The 17,357-nt window shown below is 56.9% G+C and overlaps 1 protein-coding gene across 1 annotated transcript in view; it reads left to right on the top strand.

Annotated features, from left to right (window-relative positions):
• Window positions 1-17,357, top strand: part of NTRK3 (neurotrophic receptor tyrosine kinase 3) — a 427,675-nt gene that overhangs the window by 98,630 nt on the left and 311,688 nt on the right. Inside the window, exons 4-5 of the mRNA XM_039858221.1 lie at window positions 1,736-1,996; window positions 10,414-10,676. Coding sequence (XP_039714155.1) covers window positions 10,429-10,676 — 248 coding nt within the window. The 5' untranslated portion in view covers window positions 1,736-1,996; window positions 10,414-10,428. The remainder of the gene's footprint in view (window positions 1-1,735; window positions 1,997-10,413; window positions 10,677-17,357) is intronic.

Here is a 17,357-nt window from a genome sequence, read left to right as displayed (position 1 = left end):
GTTTAGGACATGAGGTTCTGAGAGCTGTAGCCAAAATCTGTATTTTGTGTTTTTTGTTTTTGTTTCGCGTTTGTGTTTGTGTTTTATTTTTTGAATGGTAGAATGGACGCCTTAGAATAGAAGCCTGTGGCTCTGGTCCTAACTAGTTGTGTGGACTTGGGGACATAACGGTCATCTTGGACCTAATTTTTCTACCTATAAAACGGCAGGGATGAGGGCGAAGGGGTCTGGACTAAATGTGTGCTTTTTAAAGTAAGTTTCCATGGAGGGTTTTGTGTCAGAACACCAGGGGGCTTCGAGGACACAGAGGCAGTAAACGTAGTATGCAATTTCCAGGAGCACCCATTTTACTCCACGGAGAGGTTCTAAAACCTTAGTTTATATCAAAACACATATGACGTATTATGCGGTAGAATGACACGCATAAATTTAAAAAATAAAATGTGAAACCTGGAGGAAGTTTCCTACCTGCTGCAGTCCTTCCCGATCGCCCCGTTTTACCTCCGCTGTCCATGGCATGGGGTTCACTTTCTTCTCTGCTGGGGATTCTGGTTGGAGACGTGTGAGGTGACAAACACCAGGCCGATTAATCCCTAAGGGTTTTTTTTCCTTCAAATGTTAGCATTCTGTAATTGTATAATCTGCTATATTATTATTATTATTTTTGGTATGTGTGTGGGGGAAGATGTTTTCATGATAAACTTCCCTTATTGAAAGACAATTTCATGTCTTTTTTCTTCTTCCTGATATCCCGGGACTAGAAGCTTCTAGGGGACTTGGAAGTTGAAGGGAAAGGGGACTGTCTTCCTTGGCCGACAGAGAGTGAAGAGAGAGAAGTGGGAGTCAGGATGTGGGGTTGATATTTAAAATGTTCTGTTTTGTAATCTTCGTATGTGAGAGCGAACGGATTAAAAGCACGGCTTCAAGCTCAGTCTGGCACAGGGGACGAAGATCCCCCCGAACACCCCTTATTAAGCAGCCTCATTTGCCCCAGGCCCCAGCGGTTGCCTTAACCACAGGACACCACCCAGGCACCCTCGGGCCCTGCCTTCGTCCCCGGCTGCACAAATATGTGTGCACCCAGCACCCTCTGAATGGTTGCCCACCCACCATCCGGCTCCCCCATGCTCCCCTGCACAGATACCCCCATGGGCTGGAGGCTCCCGTCGAATCCGCTGCTGCCCACACTTCCCTCAGGCTTCGAGCACACGCTTGCTCACCTTGTGTAAGATCAGAAATAAACTGCCTCTGGAATCGGTTCAAAGGCTAATGTGCATCTTCTCTTAATTATTGATTCGTTTATTACAGACACCTGGGTAGGACATTCAGCGTGGCCGCTATGCCAAGAGCCCACCTCCAGAACTCCTCCCCTTCACCAGGAGGAAGTTGGGACAGTCTCCTTTTGGGGATGGGGCAGAGGGTGCAACCTGCAAGGCAGGTAGCAGACTAGCCATCACCTTAAGCTGCACCAGCCCAGGTTCAGCCCTTCTCTTCCCTGTTCCAGGAGAAAACTCGGGCAGAGGGCTGTTGGGGTGCGGAAGGCCAGGGTTATCGCTCTCCCCTGTGGCAGCCACAGCCTCGCCTTTCCTCACTGCTTCACTAGGGGGCAGCTTGACTTAAGAAGTGGTTCAGCGAAGGGGTTAGGGTTTACAACCTGACTCACATCGCGTACCAGCTCGGTGATCTTCAGCACACGATTTAACCTCTCTGTTCTGTTTTCTCATCTGTAAAACAGGGCGTTTGTGAGGATTCAGTGGAATCATGCCTGGAAAGAGTGTAAAAAAAACGCTACGTACAGCAGTCAATATGTGATGGATGCAGTTGTCATCATCATCATCGTCATCATTCTGCTCATCTTCATCTCCGGAGCCCCGGGATTGTGGGAGATGACCTGTGGTGGCCCATGGTGAAGCTCTTCTTGTAGTATGTGGTCGCAGCCTTTGGAGGCCCCTGCTCCATCTAAGCACAGCTGGGGCACAAAAAGTCATATCTTCAGGTGAGTGCCCTGGGGAAGGGGAGCATATAGTTTGTCACTGCGTGCTGAGAAAGCGTAGCTTCCAGGGCCCCTGGGAAAGAGTCAGAGCCATCCATCCATGAGGTTAGGACCTTTCTTGGAGTCCTGAGGGTGGCTCCAGAATTTGACACCAGAAAGAGGGCATCCGAGGGGAAGACCAAGTGTCTCGTCTGCCAAGGGTCATCTGGCTTCCACCAGGTGGATGTATCCATGGTACCTTCCGGATGTCTGCAGGCCAGGCCTCCGGGACGCCCTCCCCACACCGTACCCTTCTCCCATAGCTCTGGTCTGACCCCGGCTTCTGCAAGGGCTCGCGGGGCTGGTTCCCACCTCCCACCACTGCCACCCTCATTCCCTGTCCCACCCCCACCCCGGAACTCCCTGGGCTGGGCTTTTGTTCCCTGGTTCCCAGGCAGTGCAGCTGGTGCTGTGGGCTGGGGAGGGGTGGAGGACGCGGCAGAAAGCCTGTGGGAGGGAGCTGTCTCTTGGTTCCAAAGGCGAGCTTGGCTCCTCTTTCCCCCTCCCCCCAACACTACGCTTCTGCTTCTCCCAAATTCCCACGCTGCCTTCTCAGCAAATAAGACTAATTTTTCGGGGTGGGGGAGACGGTGGTTTCCACTTGCTCTCGATACCCACTTAGATTCGTGTGTATGCGCTGTTCCCAGTAACGGTAGCAGATTTGGTGATTTCTTGCTTTGAGCCCCAGGTCTGTTGGCAGCCTCCCCTCTTCCAAGCCTGCGGACTTTGGGGCACTGCCTCTCCAGCCCTCCGAACTGTCAGAGGTCTGTGTTGTTAAAAGAAATAGAAGCCAGGATGGTTTCCAGCAAGTAGGGAGGGCAGAGTCGGTGAGCACCCGAATAAGGGGGCTGGACCAACTGGTGAAGGGTGGGCTCTCTAAGCAAGAATAGAAAGAGAAAGAAGGGAAGGGATGGTTACTGTGTGCTGAGCCCGGGGCTAGGTGCGTTGAGCGTGTTTTACGATTGCATCCCCAAACTACCTCGCTAAGGAATATCCATGAGCAATATGCGAGAGCACCTGTTTTAGGTGAGACGACACACCCAGGTCTCCAGCCAGTAGGTGCTGGAGGTGGGGTCTGAACCAGATCTGCCTGGGACCGATGCTCATGCTTTAGTGGTCCCTCTGAAGAGAGAACGTATTGCATGCTCTGGATGGAGGCTGTTGCCTTGGCGCCTCCCCCACTCTGAGATCGTCTGGTGGCTGATAACTGTAGGTGGGCAGGTATGAAACGCCGATGGCATGCACAGTGGTCCTGGTGTCCGCTGGCTGGTTAGCAGGACGCACTGGTGTCTGTCTGTGCTGTGTTCAGTGTACACGAGGCGTTTTTATGTATGACGTCCGATTCGATCGGTGGGCCCTCCAGGCTGCAGAGCAGACAGTGGAGGATCGGAGAAGTAGCATGTCCGAGGTGACACAGCCCACGATGCTTTTGATACCGAGTGAGTGCATTGTGGGGAGCTGGGTCTGAAAGTCATCATTCTGTGTCCGAGCCTGGGCAGGGGAAGATGTGACAAGAGCTGCTTTGGCGAGAAGCAGGTGGAGGGAAGGGTACCGTGGGAGGTGGTGAAGGCAGAGACAGGAGCCTGAGAGCTGAGCAGGAGTGGGCTGGATTGGCCGAGAAGGACAGTGGGATGCAGTGCAGCCCGAGGAGATGGGGAGAAGGGTTTGGCTTTCTGCATGACGGAGGCCATGGTAATGGGGCTGCTGGGCCTGGGGTCAGGCCCCAGCTCCCTGTGGGGAGCACGGTGAGGGTGGTCTGGCATTGCCCTGGAAGCTGCTGTTCCCAGCCTTCTCCCGACTTCAGAGCCGAGACCAAGACCTACCTATCTATCTGCTTCCAGAAGCCCCTCGATATTTTGCATACCAGGGACAAGTTTGTAGGAGCAAGTGTAACTCTGGGGTGCAGAGGAGGTGGTCAGCTTGGAGTACCACACTTCTGTCCCAGACTTCTCCCGTGACACGCATGGAGTTTCAGGCAGGAAAAGTGTCCCTTAAATCGCCCCCAGATGTGCAGTGCTGGCTCTCAGGCTGGCGGTGAGGTAGGCCCTTGCGAGGCTGCAGAGCCAGCATGGCCTGACACTCCAGGTGCTCACACTCCCGGGGGAGACGGACGCCGAACGCTTATTCAGTGTGTTAAGTGGTTCAGATGTGCAGGGTTTTTCCCTTTTTTTTTTTTTTTAAACAAACATGGTTAAACGAGCATCTGTTACGGTCTCTGTGCTGTTTAAAGGGCTGGTGGGTCCTCCTTGTCCTCAAGGAACTTAACATTTAAAGTGCTGATAACAGCTTTCCCTTGGCAGTCAGGAAGGCTGCCAGATGTCCCTGCCGCAGCCTGTCAGCTTTAGCTCCTTAACTCTGCCAAACGAAGGCCATGCTCCTGGCTGTCCTCCGGTCAGTAACTAGGTGCGTGTCTGTGTATTGTGTAAAGTGAGGTGTGATGTAAGTTACTATGGGGTGCTCATCTGGGAAGGCGCGTGAGGGCTGTATCTGTGATGTAGGGGAGCATGGGGCTGACCCCATTTCCCATCAGCGATGCTGCTGGCTGCCTCCTCTGGTTGCCTTCTGCGTGCTCCCTCCTCTGGCTCCCCAGAAGCCTGGGGTTTTTGATACCTCGATTTTATTCCTTGAATCCAGTGTCTGCCCCGGACCCTGCTCTCTGCAGGGAAGCCCCACATGTCACAGCCCCAGGGACCAAGAACCTTGTTCAATTCCCTGCCCACTCCAGCAGCTCGAAGCTAGTGGTGACTCAGCAGAGACTAACCCCCTCCACTCTCCCCCGCCTCCCCACCTCTGCCCAGAGCTGGCCAGGGAAGCGGGGAGGGGCGAGGGGTTGCTTCTCAGAAGAGATGTACACCAGCCTGCGCCTGCGCTGTCTTCCCCAGGGACCTGGGACTTGGACCCTCCTTGGTTGCTGGTGACTCGGGTTTCGTAGCTGAGCCCCAGAGCATCCGTGGGTGGAGGCTGCACCTGCCAGAGGCATGAAATTGCCAGGGGGTGCTGCTCTGCACATGCCGGACCAGCTTTAGGGTGGCAGCGTGTTTGGCTGGTAGTGGACAGGCGGTGCTGGGGTTTCCTGGCTGGGCCAGTGCAGCCCTCTGGGGACCTCGAAAGTGGCTCAGTGACATTAACATTCACAGAACGCTTACCGTGTTTCAGGCCTGGTTCAAAGTGCTTTACTGCTTTGTAAGTTATGTTGTCGAGTCTGATTTTGCAGGTGGGGAAACTGAAGCACAGAGCACTAAGTGCTGTGCCCAGGTTCGGATGTTACTAGGTGCTGAATTCAGCCCAGTGGGTCTGTTACATGGAACCATATTTAGTGCCATTGTAACTGCCTGCTCCCTGTGTCCCCAAGTTCAGAGTACCTGAAACCTGCATGATTTAGAGTCATGCTTTAAGGGGTCTCTGACAAATGTCAGTGCATTGCCACTGGCCAGAGTAGGGAAGGATCAGAAAGCTGTGCTTTTGAGGGACCTAAGGATCTTTTCTTCAGAGAGGAGATAGGAGGTGGGCAGCCTCCTAACTGGCTTGTAGAAAAGAGACTAGACCTTTCCCTGGGGTTCTAGGTGGCAGTGTTAGTACCAACAATGGAAGCTTCAGGGAGGCTGGCTTAATTATTTCAGACAAAAGGCTATCCAAGGAATAAAGCTGTGTGAGGACACAGCGGGAGCCCTGGGCAGCACAAGCTTCTGTCCCTGCAGGTGTCCAAGCAGGACAGGCCGGGCACTTGGGGTGGCGCTGAAGGGATGTCTGCATCAAGTGGGCTCGTGGGTCTTTGGCCTTGAGAGTCCTTTCCAGCCCAGAGCCCCTATGAGTCTATCCGTCAGGGCAAGTAGAATAAGTGGAGGATCGCCTGGACAGCACCGCTGGGGAGGGCCCCAGACCCCTCCAGACTCAGCAGGGCCAGATAGGAAAATCTAGGTATCAGCAAATCTTCTTTAATGGATAGGAATGAGATGGAAGGGGCTCTGACCCCTGACAGGTGACTCCAACCTTCTGAGGTGTGTGTCTAAAATCTTGGGACCTGACTCAGGGTCCCGTGCTGGGGCTTCCAGTGGTTGGATTTGCCTGCTTTCTGGGACCGCCTTGGTGCTGGACTGTCCCTCTTCATGGTGGGCTTTCGCTCTCCCTCTCGGCTCCTGCCCTTCTGGATACCGTGACTTGTTTTCAGCCAACCATGTCTTGTTCCCTCATATCTTGAGCTTGGGCCACCTAAAAACAGGCCTCTTTCTCTGACCCAAGTCCAAGCCCACCTAGATCGCTCTTTGGACCAGCACATCCTTCAGACCCAGTCTCCCCTTTGTCTTCTCCTGTGTCCCCCTGTCACTACCTCGTGCCACTGTTCCTCTCCCAGCAAGAAGGACAGTGGGTCCCATTTCTGCTCAGACTGGGGAGCTGTGCAGCAGAGCTGGATTTAGGCAAAGACCGTAGGAGCCGGGCCTGGTAAGTGAGTCCCAAATGCCGGGGCCTGGCCCGAGTCCCGGTGACGTGGCTGGCTCGCGGGCACGTGCTCGCTGGAAGAGGATGTGGCCGGATCAGAAGGGAAGACGTGAGTGGCAGCCCAGCAGGGGCTGCAGTGTGACAGGTACTGGGAGGTGCCGCCGCCTTGGTCAGCGTCTTGGGCTTGTTTATCTCCCGAGTCCCTTCCTTTTCTAGATGGCAGGGAATTTTGGCTTTGGGGATACCGAGGAGAAATCTTAGGTGCTCATGCATCTGGAACGTGCCCTTTGGGAAAGCAACGCGTTCAGTTTCTCTGGGCGTCGGGACGGTAGAACCGCTGTGCTCTGGGAGGCCACCCCGACCCTGGCTTGTTTGGTGGGAGACCACATACAAATCTGGGGAACTTTCCCACCTTCTCCAAAGCCCTGGTACTGGAAGGTGTCTGCTTAGCCATCGGAGTTTTCTAAAGCTTTGCTTTCTGTTCAGGAAACTGCCCATTCCTACCTCTTATTAAGCAGCAGTGGGCCCACTGGTGAGTTTCCCCTTTTCCAAGAATGCAGCAAAGGGGATGGGGAAGTTACCCCTGATTGGTGGGATGCCGAGTTGGGTCTCGATCTCTCTAGGACCCAGTGATGGCTGCAGACTGGGAATCAAGATGGCGATGGCATCAGTAACAGGCATTCTTCGTTGTCAATAAGGCCTTCTTACCGAAAAGACAAGACACCCCAAATGTTCTGGGTCCTTGTTGACCGAGGAAAGGGTATCTATGTGGGAGACTTTCTTCTGCTTCCTCACCCAAATCTGGCCTCTCCAAGGTTAAGAACTAGCAAAGCATGAGTGCATTTCCCTGGGTAGGGTGAGCAACTTCTCGCAGTGAAACCTCACGGTTCAGCTCTTGGCAAGTTCGTTGCCTCTGGAATACCCAGTTTGTTCCCCCTAACTGAATGTCTGTACCACTGATCCCCCTTCGTTTCTCAACAGTCTCTCCAGCCCACGTCCATGTAGAATCGGAGACTATTCAGCTGGAAGGGAGAGTCATCCCAGTACTTCTCAGAATGGAGCATGCTTATGAGGCGATAACATTCTGGTTTTGTGGGTCCGGGTGGGGCATCACGTGCTGCATTTCTGACAAGCTCTCAGGTGATGTGGATGCTACTGCTCTCCCCACTTGCAGTCCATCCTCTGCTTTAAAAAGGGCCTTCCTCCGTGTCAGCTGCCACTTCCTGCTCGGGCCTGCAGCCCCGGCATAAACATAACGCTCCTGTTGCCTCAGGGCCCCTTCCTTCCCAGCCTGCATGTTTACTGGCTCCAACGGTGTTTTTCTTTTTTTTTTTTAAGTTTTGTTGTTGTTGTTGTTGTTCTGACTTACGGACACCTCCCCTTCTCTGCTGGAAATGTTCACTCTCAAAAAAAGTGTGCCGGGCATTTTGAGACACAACTGTTTTGGTTCCAGGCGGGAGACCTGGTGCTGGGCAAAGTCCGCTTGGCCTCCCGTCCTTACTGGCACCTCCCCCCGAGTGGTCTGAGAAAGATTCCCTGTGTTTTTCTGCTGCCACCTGCCGCTTCCTGAGAGGGGCCAAGCTAGAGCTTTGACTCTGCCTCAGTTTCCCTAACTGAAACAGATATGGAGCCGTCCCAGAATGGCCCTTAAAGTGACAGGGAGATTCCCAGTGGACTAAGGGTATCTGGGATTGGCCTAGGCCAGTGGGAACTGGGTTGAGAGTCTGAGGAGGTCTCCGCTCTCTGTCCCCTCCTGCTGGTGGGAGGGCAAAATGCCAGTCTGGGGACAAGGCCATACTGGCAACAGGGGGTAAAAGTCTCACTGAGGCCAAGGGAAGGCGGAATCTACGGGGGAGTCAGGGAAAACTGCCTTTTATAGACATGTTCTTTCTTTCTTTTTTTTCCTTCCAAATTTACTCACAGCGACAGTGCCACTCTCAGGCGCCTGGCCTGTCTGTGGTTGCGCCCGGCGGGTGCCACCCTCATATCCCTTCCCCCACCTTCCCTGCAAGTTGCATGACCTGCATCGGAATCCACAGGGGGCGGGGGCGAACCCTTTCAGATGCTGGATGCAGTTGAATCCCCGTCTTCACTTCCTCGCCTGCCCTCACCCAAGTGCCGGGAGCAGAGCCCTGCTTTCTTCTGCGTGCGAATGAATGCCGTAGTGTGTGTGCCTGCTCGGACTTCCCTAACCCTTTCTTCTCCTTTCCCACAGAAAATGCTCCGGTTTTCTCAGAAAACAGCTCGCACTTGGCATTTTGACGTTTGTTTGTTTGTTTGTTTGTTTAAAAAATTCGTACCGAGGCAAAAGGCGGGGACCCCGGCCTTTCCTCTCGCATCCGGATCTGAGCTCGAATTGAAGGCTGGCCGCACCTGCTTTGCGCCCCTACCAGGAAGGGGTGCTTGGGTGAGAGGGGAGGAGGGAGGCTCTGCGCCCCCGAATCCGGAGAAAGCAGCCCGCCCGCCCCCTCACCCGACAGCCGAGCCCCAGAAGCCGGTCTCAGTCGGCGCTGGCCTGGCGCTTGCCAAAAAATGCCCCTTGCATCTCAATTTCCCCGGCCGTTTCTGTCGCTCGCACGGCTCGCCCGGGCCACCTCGGCTCTCAGGCGCAGCCTTTCAGAGCTTGTTCCTTCCTCCCACGCTCCCCACCGCCAAGAAGGCGCAAGGGGTGCGGGTTCACCCACCCGGCCGTGCCCGCAGGCCCCTTCCAGCCGGGCCCATCTCCCGGACTCTGGGTCACGGAAACGAGTGTCATTTGGACGGAGGACTGCGCGTCCGCAGTCCCTGTCCCCGGCTCGGGGTGCCTCTCCGGGGTTCCTGTGCGCTCCCGGTCCCCCTGTCGCCGTTGCCGAGCCCGAGCCCGAGCCCCCCGCCCAGGCTCACGAACGCTCCCCGGTCACCTCGGCCGCGTTCGCGTCCTTTCCTCCCGCGGTCTAGATCGCAGCCAAACCGGGCAGCGCGAGGGCCAAAAAGTGGAAAGGAGAGCGCCTTTCCGCGCCGCGCAGCCCGCTCTCCGACTGCCCCTCCCCAGCCCCGACCCTCGCAATCCCAACTGCAACTTTTTCCCTTCGGTCTCGGTTTCCCCTGGGCTGCGGCGAGCGGGCGCCGGGCCGCGAGGCGTGGAGCGGGCGAGCGGGAGCGCGGCTGCGGGTGGCGGTGCGGTGCGGTGCGGGTGAGAGCCGCGAGCCGTTGAGTGGGTGGGTGGGTGGGAGGGAGGAGGACAGGCAGGGGCGGGAGGGAGGGGGAGATTCCGCTCTCTTGCCGCTCCCAACCGGGGCGGGGGGGAGGAGGCCGCGAGTGGGGAGGGGACGAGGGAGGGGAGAGGGAGGGCGCCGAGGAAGACGCTCCGGGAACCCGTGCGTTTCGTAAGGCTCGGAGCACTTGTACATTTCTGCAGCCGCGCGGCGAGCCATTCGCGGCGGCTGCTGCAGCTCTGCCTGCATCTCTCTTCTCCTTCCCCCGGGCTCCGGGCGTGTGTATGTGTGAGTGTGTGTGAGAGTGTGTGTTTTGCAGGTGTGTCCATTTTAATTCTGCCCAGTAGGTGGGACTTGGTGACTTTAGCACCATTTTTTCCTTTCCTTTTTTTTTTTTCCTCTTTCTTTTTTGCCTCCCCACCGTCTGTTGCAACCCTGCAAAGTCTCGGAGTCGGCGAGCGCGGCTCCCTTCCCGAGCCGCCGCACCCGGAGAGCCGGCGAGCGCCGAGCCGGCCACCATGCCCGGCAGACCGCGCCACTAGGCGCTCCCCGCGGCTCCCACCCGGCGGCGGCAGCAGCGGCGGCGGCCGCGATGGTTTCAGACGCTGAAGGATTTTGCATCTGATCGCACGGCGTTTCAAAGGCAGAGGCCCCTCCCCCCCTTCCCCCCTCCCTCGCCGTCTTTGTTTCCTTCCCCAGCTCTCCCACTTCCACCCCCACCCCCCTCTCCTCTCCTCCTCTTTTTTTTAGAAGCAGCGATCGGAGATGGATGTCTCTCTTTGCCCAGCCAAGTGTAGTTTCTGGCGGATTTTCTTGCTGGGAAGCGTCTGGCTGGACTATGTGGGCTCCGTGCTGGCTTGCCCTGCAAATTGTGTCTGCAGCAAGACTGAGATCAGCTGCCGGCGGCCGGACGATGGGAACCTCTTCCCCCTCCTGGAGGGGCAGGATTCAGGGAACAGCACTGGGAATGCCAGCATCAACATCACGGACATCTCAAGGAACATCACTTCCATGTAAGTCAGGCGGCCGCTCCCTGCCCGCCTTCCCCTCGCTCCGCGGCTCCCTCTCTCGCCCGCCCGCCCGCCCGCCCGCGGCCAGACGCCGGCCCTGCGCCCACTCCAGCTCGCCGCCCGCCGGGTGCGCGTCAGGCTCGCTCTGGCTCGGGAGATGCTCGTGGGCTGCGTATCCAGGTGACTCCGGCCCTGGCGAGGCTTGATCGGGTGATGCGTATGTGCCTCTCCCGGGAGAGGACCCCCGCCGGCTAGGGCGCGCAGGGCCCAGCTCCCGCCCCCACCCGCTGTGTCTCGTTTTGAGGGTGCCTTTCGGGTTCTTTGCCCCCCACTAAATAGCAACAGTTTGGCCACGCTCAAGTGGAATGAAGTAGACAAGGTTCGAGTCCCCGACAGCCGCGGCAGCGACAGTGGCGGTGGCGCTTAGCGGGGAGGGAAGGTGACAGATAGGGACTGCTCGCTATCTAGCCGAGACGGTTTAACTATTTCCTTTTGGAAACGGCAAAACACGCTGACAAGTAAACAAGTTGGGAGCTGTCTGCTGCGGGGAGACTTCGGACACGTCTAGGCCTTCGTGGACGCCCACCCCTTCCCGTCCCTCTCCTCCGCCCTCTCCAACCCCATTTTAGGTATTTCTGAGCCCCCCTCCCCCTTTCCCACCCTCTTCTGCATCTGGGCGCCTGCAGATCGCGTCCCTGTTCGGGCTTGGAGAACTGCTCCGGGAATTCCCAGGCAGGATGGCGAAGGAAGGAGAGGGCTCGTGTGTTTTGCAGACCGGGGTTCCGATAGGATCCTGCAGATCCGTTTATTTGGAAAATCGAACTCTGATCTGGCATTTGCGTGGTTCTGCCCCGCCTGAGTGAGACCCGTGGTGGCCTGCTCTTTTCTGGTTATTTTCCTTGGCAGAGAAGGGGACAGAAGCATGGGCAGGGGCAGAAAGAACAGATTGGGGCCCAGGGAACCTGCCTATCTTTTCTTTCATTGACCTCGGCCAGGTGACCCCCACCTTCCTGCCATCCAGAGAAGGGTGGGGATGGCACTGGGATGGTTCAGGGAATAACTCTCCCTTATCTCTCCCAAGGTCTCCACCCCCTGGGGACTCCTGAAGTGGGTGGGATGCTGAGAAGGGTTTGCACGGAAGTCCTAGCCGGGGTCTGAGGAAGGCATTTGGGCGCACTCAGGAGGGGTGAATCTGCCATGGGCGCTGCTCTGCCTTTGCCCCAGCTCCAGCCCCAGGGCGACAGGGCTGCAGAGCCTGGAGGAATTGCAGCCTGCTCTCGACAGAGCCCGCCAGCCCTCTGGGCTCAATGGAGACTGTGCTAGCGTTCTTGCAGGCAGCAATTTGAGGGGAGTGTAGAGCCTAGGAGATGGTCCTGACTTCTGGCCCAGGAGACGAGCTCGACCCATATCTTGGCTCCCCCGTTTATCCCCTCACCACCTTCACCCTGCTGGCTGGAGATGACTTGATAAACAGCAAAGGTGGGGGGAGGGCAAGAGAAACAGGATGGACCCAACTCTGCCTCTCTGGCTCTGCAGGCCACAGCATTCCAGCATCCCCGAGGAGGATGCAGGGAGGAGGGTCCCGGAGTGTGATTGTAAGGAAAACTATGACTTGGAAGTATACTGTCGTGGTTGTATGTGTGTGTGTGTGGTGTGTGGGGGTGAGGGTGGAGGGGTAGGGAGAGCTTAGCTGGTGGCCTCATGAGGCTCAGGAGCTGGGACCTAGGGATTTCCAGGGGATTCAGTGGGCTAGAGGTTGGAGAGAAGGTGCTCCAGGTTCCCAGTGGGGTGGTTTCTGGGAGCCAGCGAGCCTCCTCCCGCTTGTTCTCTGCTTCAAGGATGTGTGTATCTTTAGGAGGCTGGCGGGTGGCAGCGATGGTCACAATCACGTAGGCTCTTCATAGCCACGCAGAGGTGTTGCTCTTCTGAAAACGATACTTAGGGAAGCAGTTTGATAGGGAAGAGCTGGGGTGGTCTTACTAGGCAGAGGGTCCAAGATGGGGATGCTGGAAAGGTCAGTGATGGGGCGGCCTCTTGTCCCCTTTTCCATTGGAGGACCCCAGAAGGGCATCGTGGGGGACAGTGCGCAGGGAGTGGATAGGAAGCCCCCCAGTCTGTGTCTCCATCCTTGTTCCAGGACCCAGACTCTGGCAGGAAGTCAGGACTCCTTTCCTTAAATCTACCCGGGCACCTAAGAGCTGGGGAACTGGCGCCACACCGAGCGGCAGGTGGGGGGAGTTCAGAGGTCATGGGCCCGATGACCCTTCCTCACCCCATCTTCTCCCCAGTGCCCTGTTATATCTATGGCTGGTATTGACTGAGCTCAGGAAGGGCCCTGTCTCCAAACCCAAAGGCGAGGATGGTGGAGAGACAGGGGACTGCTCGCCCTGCGAGGCAGATGTCACCAGCCCCATGTTATCCCTGAGGGAATGGAGGCTCAGGGTAGCAAAGTAACTTTCCCTGGGACGCACAGCCCGAATGGTGAGCCAGGCGTACATCTCTGTCTGTCCAACGCTGAAGCCCAGACCCCCCACTTGGCATGGCATGTGGCGGCCCTTGGAAGCGGGCTGGGAGGAGGGGCTTAGGGTAGGGAGAAGCCCTCTGGGTAAGGGAGGGGGCCTTACTTGAGGGTTACCTGGGAAGGGGGCTTTAGTTGAAGCCTGGGCTTTGTTGGAGAGGAGCGAGGTGCTGTCAGAGATAAAGAATCGGGGGTCCCACAGCTGCCATCAGCCGGAAGCTCCTGGTGATGGTATATGCCTAGGTCTGCATCTTGGGCAGACTCTGGGGCATGAGGAAGAGGCCGGGCAGAAGCTGGATTTCCATCAGGCCTAGTAAGGGAATATGGGGGTGCCCTCCACAGATTCACCATCTTGTTCTTGAGGCTGTGGGGTCCTCACATCCCTCCCTCAGGTGCTAAAATGATGCTATGTGAGTTTTAAGGGGCAAGACGTTCCCTGTTGTCCTTCCTCGTGGGTGGTATGTGGAGTCGCTCCCGGGCGCCCATTGGAGGCTGGCTGAGTGCACCTCTGATGGAGGAAGCTGCCTCGCCATTAGCATCAGGAGGAAATCAGCTGTAAGGCATCCAAGCCGAAGTGTGGGTCTTACCTTCATCCCTCGCAGAGCCAAGCTGCTCCAAAGGGCCCTCCCTTTTGGCCTCTTTCTGTTCAGGAGGCCAGTCCCTTTGCCACTAAAGCTCTGACCCACAGTAACCTTACCTAGAAGGGTCCATGAACAGCCGCACCCAGCCAGACTCTGACGTCACAAAGACAGGAGGGTGGTGGCTGGGAGGTGGCTGTCTGGGCCATCTCTCTAGGCCAGGCCTGCTTGGAGCTGGGTTGGAATGGCACGTTCTTTGACTGTTAGAAGATCAAGCAGAGAAGATGGCATCACTGGGCTTGGTTTCTTGGGTTGGTGAAGACCGTGGGCTGGGACTAGGAGCCAGCAGTGAGTTCCCCGTGAGAGCCACTATGGGGTCTCTGGTATTTGCAGCCCCCTGCCCTCCCCGCAGGTCCTCCCCTGGCTGGATGAAGGATCATTCAGAGCTTTGGCGGCTGTACTGGCTCCTTGATTCTCAGCCTTTCCAGGGATCAAGGGGGCAGCCAGCCTTGACAGTTACCATTGAGGGCCGGAATGCAGACAGGGGTGCGGGCCTGGCCCTAGAGGTATTATGGGGATTGGTAATAGGCCTGAGGGTGGTAGGGCAAGATGTGAGGGGCCTTTAAGGTGTGGTTATAGCCCCAGGGAAAGACATACTTCCAGAATGAAAGCTGGGGACACTGGACTCCAGAGGCCCTGGGATTTTACCTGGAGGCCGGACTATGGAGGGTCCTCCCTGGAGCCAGAGTCTGCAGGCCCTAAAAGCCAAGGTCAGTCTTCTGAGGCACACCCTGGGTCTCAGGGCATCAGCTCTACAGTGCCAGGGGACCTGAGCGTATGACAGCTTGGGGCAAACCAGCCCAGCCGGCCCCTTTCTTTGAGAGTGCTTGCGCACTGGCCCCTGGAGGGCCGAGCCTGGAGTCTAGGAGGCAGCTCAGGGTCCTGCAGGGCACCTACTCCCCTCCTCCAGGCCGAGGTGGGGCGTGCCGCTGTGCAGAAGGGAGGGCCCTGCCTTCTGCTCCTCCGAGGAGCTCTCCAGCCCTGCCCTGCCCGTCCCTGTCTGCTGCCTCCTCGGTCTGTCTGCCTGCAGTGATGGACCAGGCCCCCACCCCGGCTGGCTTTTGGTGGGAGTGTGGGTAGCGCGTGGCCCTCCCTCCGGATGGCCCTTGCCAGTATTGCGGCCTTTCTGCTGCCTTCTGTAGTCTCCATCTCAAGTGCCCTGTTTAACAGCTTGTACTGGGATCACAGGCACCCTCTCCAGCTTCCCCTGAGGCCTCCGGGCAGCCAGTGGCAGGGTTTGGGAAAGGGATGGGACATACGAGTCCCACCCCGGCTCTGCCCCTGACCTGCTGCGAGGCACAGTAGAAGACTGTAGTCTTTCTAAGCCTGTATATCAACTATGAATTGAAGCCAAGGGGCAGTGTCCCTTCCATTTTGGACATATGCCATGCCGGGGCCTGAGGAATGTCCCCGAGGAGGCTCTGCAAGGCAGCTCCTTAGGGCGCCGCCTTTGAGGTTGGTGCTGACCCTTGCGATGCCACCAGGGGGAGGCCACAGGATGCCCCGGCACTGGCCTTTGGCCACTGGCCAGTTTTCCCTTCCTTCTTTCCCTTCCTGCCCCTAGAGAACTCTGGGCCACCCAGAAGGTACCACACAATATACAGTCAACCGCCCAGACCAAATGCCACGTGTAGCAAGAATGCGCCAGGGCCTGTAGCCTCCCATTAGAGGCCGGACCCTCAGCTTCCGGGCTCCCCAGTCACCCTGAGCTCAGGCAGGGGGAGGCGCCTCTGCAGAGTGCCAGCTCATTGCCGGAGCAGAGGCCTCCACTGGGCACGAGAAGAAAATGTTAGAACTTCTGTTTCAGATTATTCTTGTCTAGAAAAGGGAATATTTACTATACGGACTGAAGATATGTAGGCAAATAATTTAATAAGTATGAGCATTTTGGGGCTATGAGATAATTTTAATACCAAAGCATACCTCATCAAAAAAGCTTGGTGCCCACTGTTGCGATTAGAAGGGTCTGAGCTTGAGAGGGGTGACGATGGGAGAGGTCATCCTGGAGCCCGCGGCCTCCCCTCTTGGCTCTGTTCCAGGGAGGGGCTGACTGATTGGGAGGGGCCAGCAGGGCTCATGGGCAGCGGGCGCAGGCCCGATCTCGGATCTCCGCTTGTCAGGATTCCTGAGGCCCCGGTCCCTGGGGGCCAAGCCAGTTCTCACAGGATGGTCTCCTTGTCCCTTCAGAATCCTGCCTTTGGTCCGTGTGGCAGATTCTTCGTCTCCGTGACTACCCCATCATTCATTCCTATCACGCGTCTCAGTTTAGGGCGGTTGAGTTTATTTTTGTGACAGCTACTTGAGGTACATAAGCAGGGATTATGAGTCCCATTTACTGATTAACAAACAAAATAAAGAACAGAATTTGAGTCTCAGTGGTTGAGTTGTGTGACTCACAAAAGGAAAGATCTAGAAGAATCCTATATCTCCTCCTCTGGTGCCCCTCTCATAGCCTCTGTGGCTCTGTTGACTCCATTCTCTCCGGCCATGGCCCTTCAGCTGGACACCCTACAGCTTGTGGGGACGTGGGGAAGGGAGATGCAGAACATTTTCATCTAGAAAGTTCTTATTCTCCCAAGAGGCTGCATTCTGGGAATGCCCCATCTAAGGGACTTCGTCGATGTGCGTGTGTGTTATTATTATTGATGATGTGTCTTGTGGCGATGGTGTGTGTGTGTGTGTGTGTGTGTGTCTGGCTTGCGGTGTCTGGCCATTGGGTCTAAGTGGCCTGAGCGGAGGCCAAACTCCATTTTCCAGTTCTGCTGGTGGGCACCGAGCCATCAGCTCAGGTCATCCATCACCCCGTGAGCCTTGCTCTCCTCCGCTATGGGACCGGGCAGGGTGGCAGCTCCTCTCCCATGGGTCTGATCATCCATGGTGACGGTGCCAGTGAGCCCTAGGTCCCCCGCGAGGACCCTCAAATTTCCGCCCAGCCCCGAATGCAGGGATCACCAGAATGCAGGGTTGGAAGGGATGGCTACAGCTACTTCCTCCCTCACGTTACGCACAGGGGTCCCCTGAGAGGCCCAGAGAGGGGCGGGGAGCTTTCTGGGGCCCGCGGGTGCTGGAAGACCTCACTTCCCAGGCTGGGCGCCGCCTTCTCCTGCTCTATTCCGGTGCTCAGTGCTCGTTCTGGGCACTCTGTCAAAGCCAGAGCCTCGCCCACAACTGTGTCTCCCTCTGGGGCAACGTTTCCAAATTCAGTGTCCCCAGAGGCAGCAACTATGTGCGGCTGGCAGCCCCAGGGCTCCTCGGAGCCGGCAGCTCATGCCAGTTAGAAATTCACTGGCGAGGGCTTTTGCTGAGCTCTAGTTACATCCAGGGCTGGGCGTCTGGGCTCACTGGGCTTGGGAGCCTGTCCTTTCCCTCTAGCCTCACCTCTGTCCCCCAGACTCCAGCCCCTTGTGGCTCATCTCCTAAAAAATTCCCGAGTGGGAGACACAGCGCGCCCAGGCAAAGCGAAAGCTGCTAGTACGTGATAACTAACATCAGTTCGCCTTTATTGAGCACTAACTATTTTTCAGGCAT

The sequence above is a fragment of the Pteropus medius genome, unplaced genomic scaffold (genome assembly GCF_902729225.1).
Source record: "Pteropus medius unplaced genomic scaffold, Ma_sr-lr_union100, whole genome shotgun sequence".
In the NCBI taxonomy this organism is placed as follows: domain Eukaryota; kingdom Metazoa; phylum Chordata; class Mammalia; order Chiroptera; family Pteropodidae; genus Pteropus; species Pteropus medius.
This window is presented reverse-complemented; position numbering and strand designations above follow the sequence as displayed.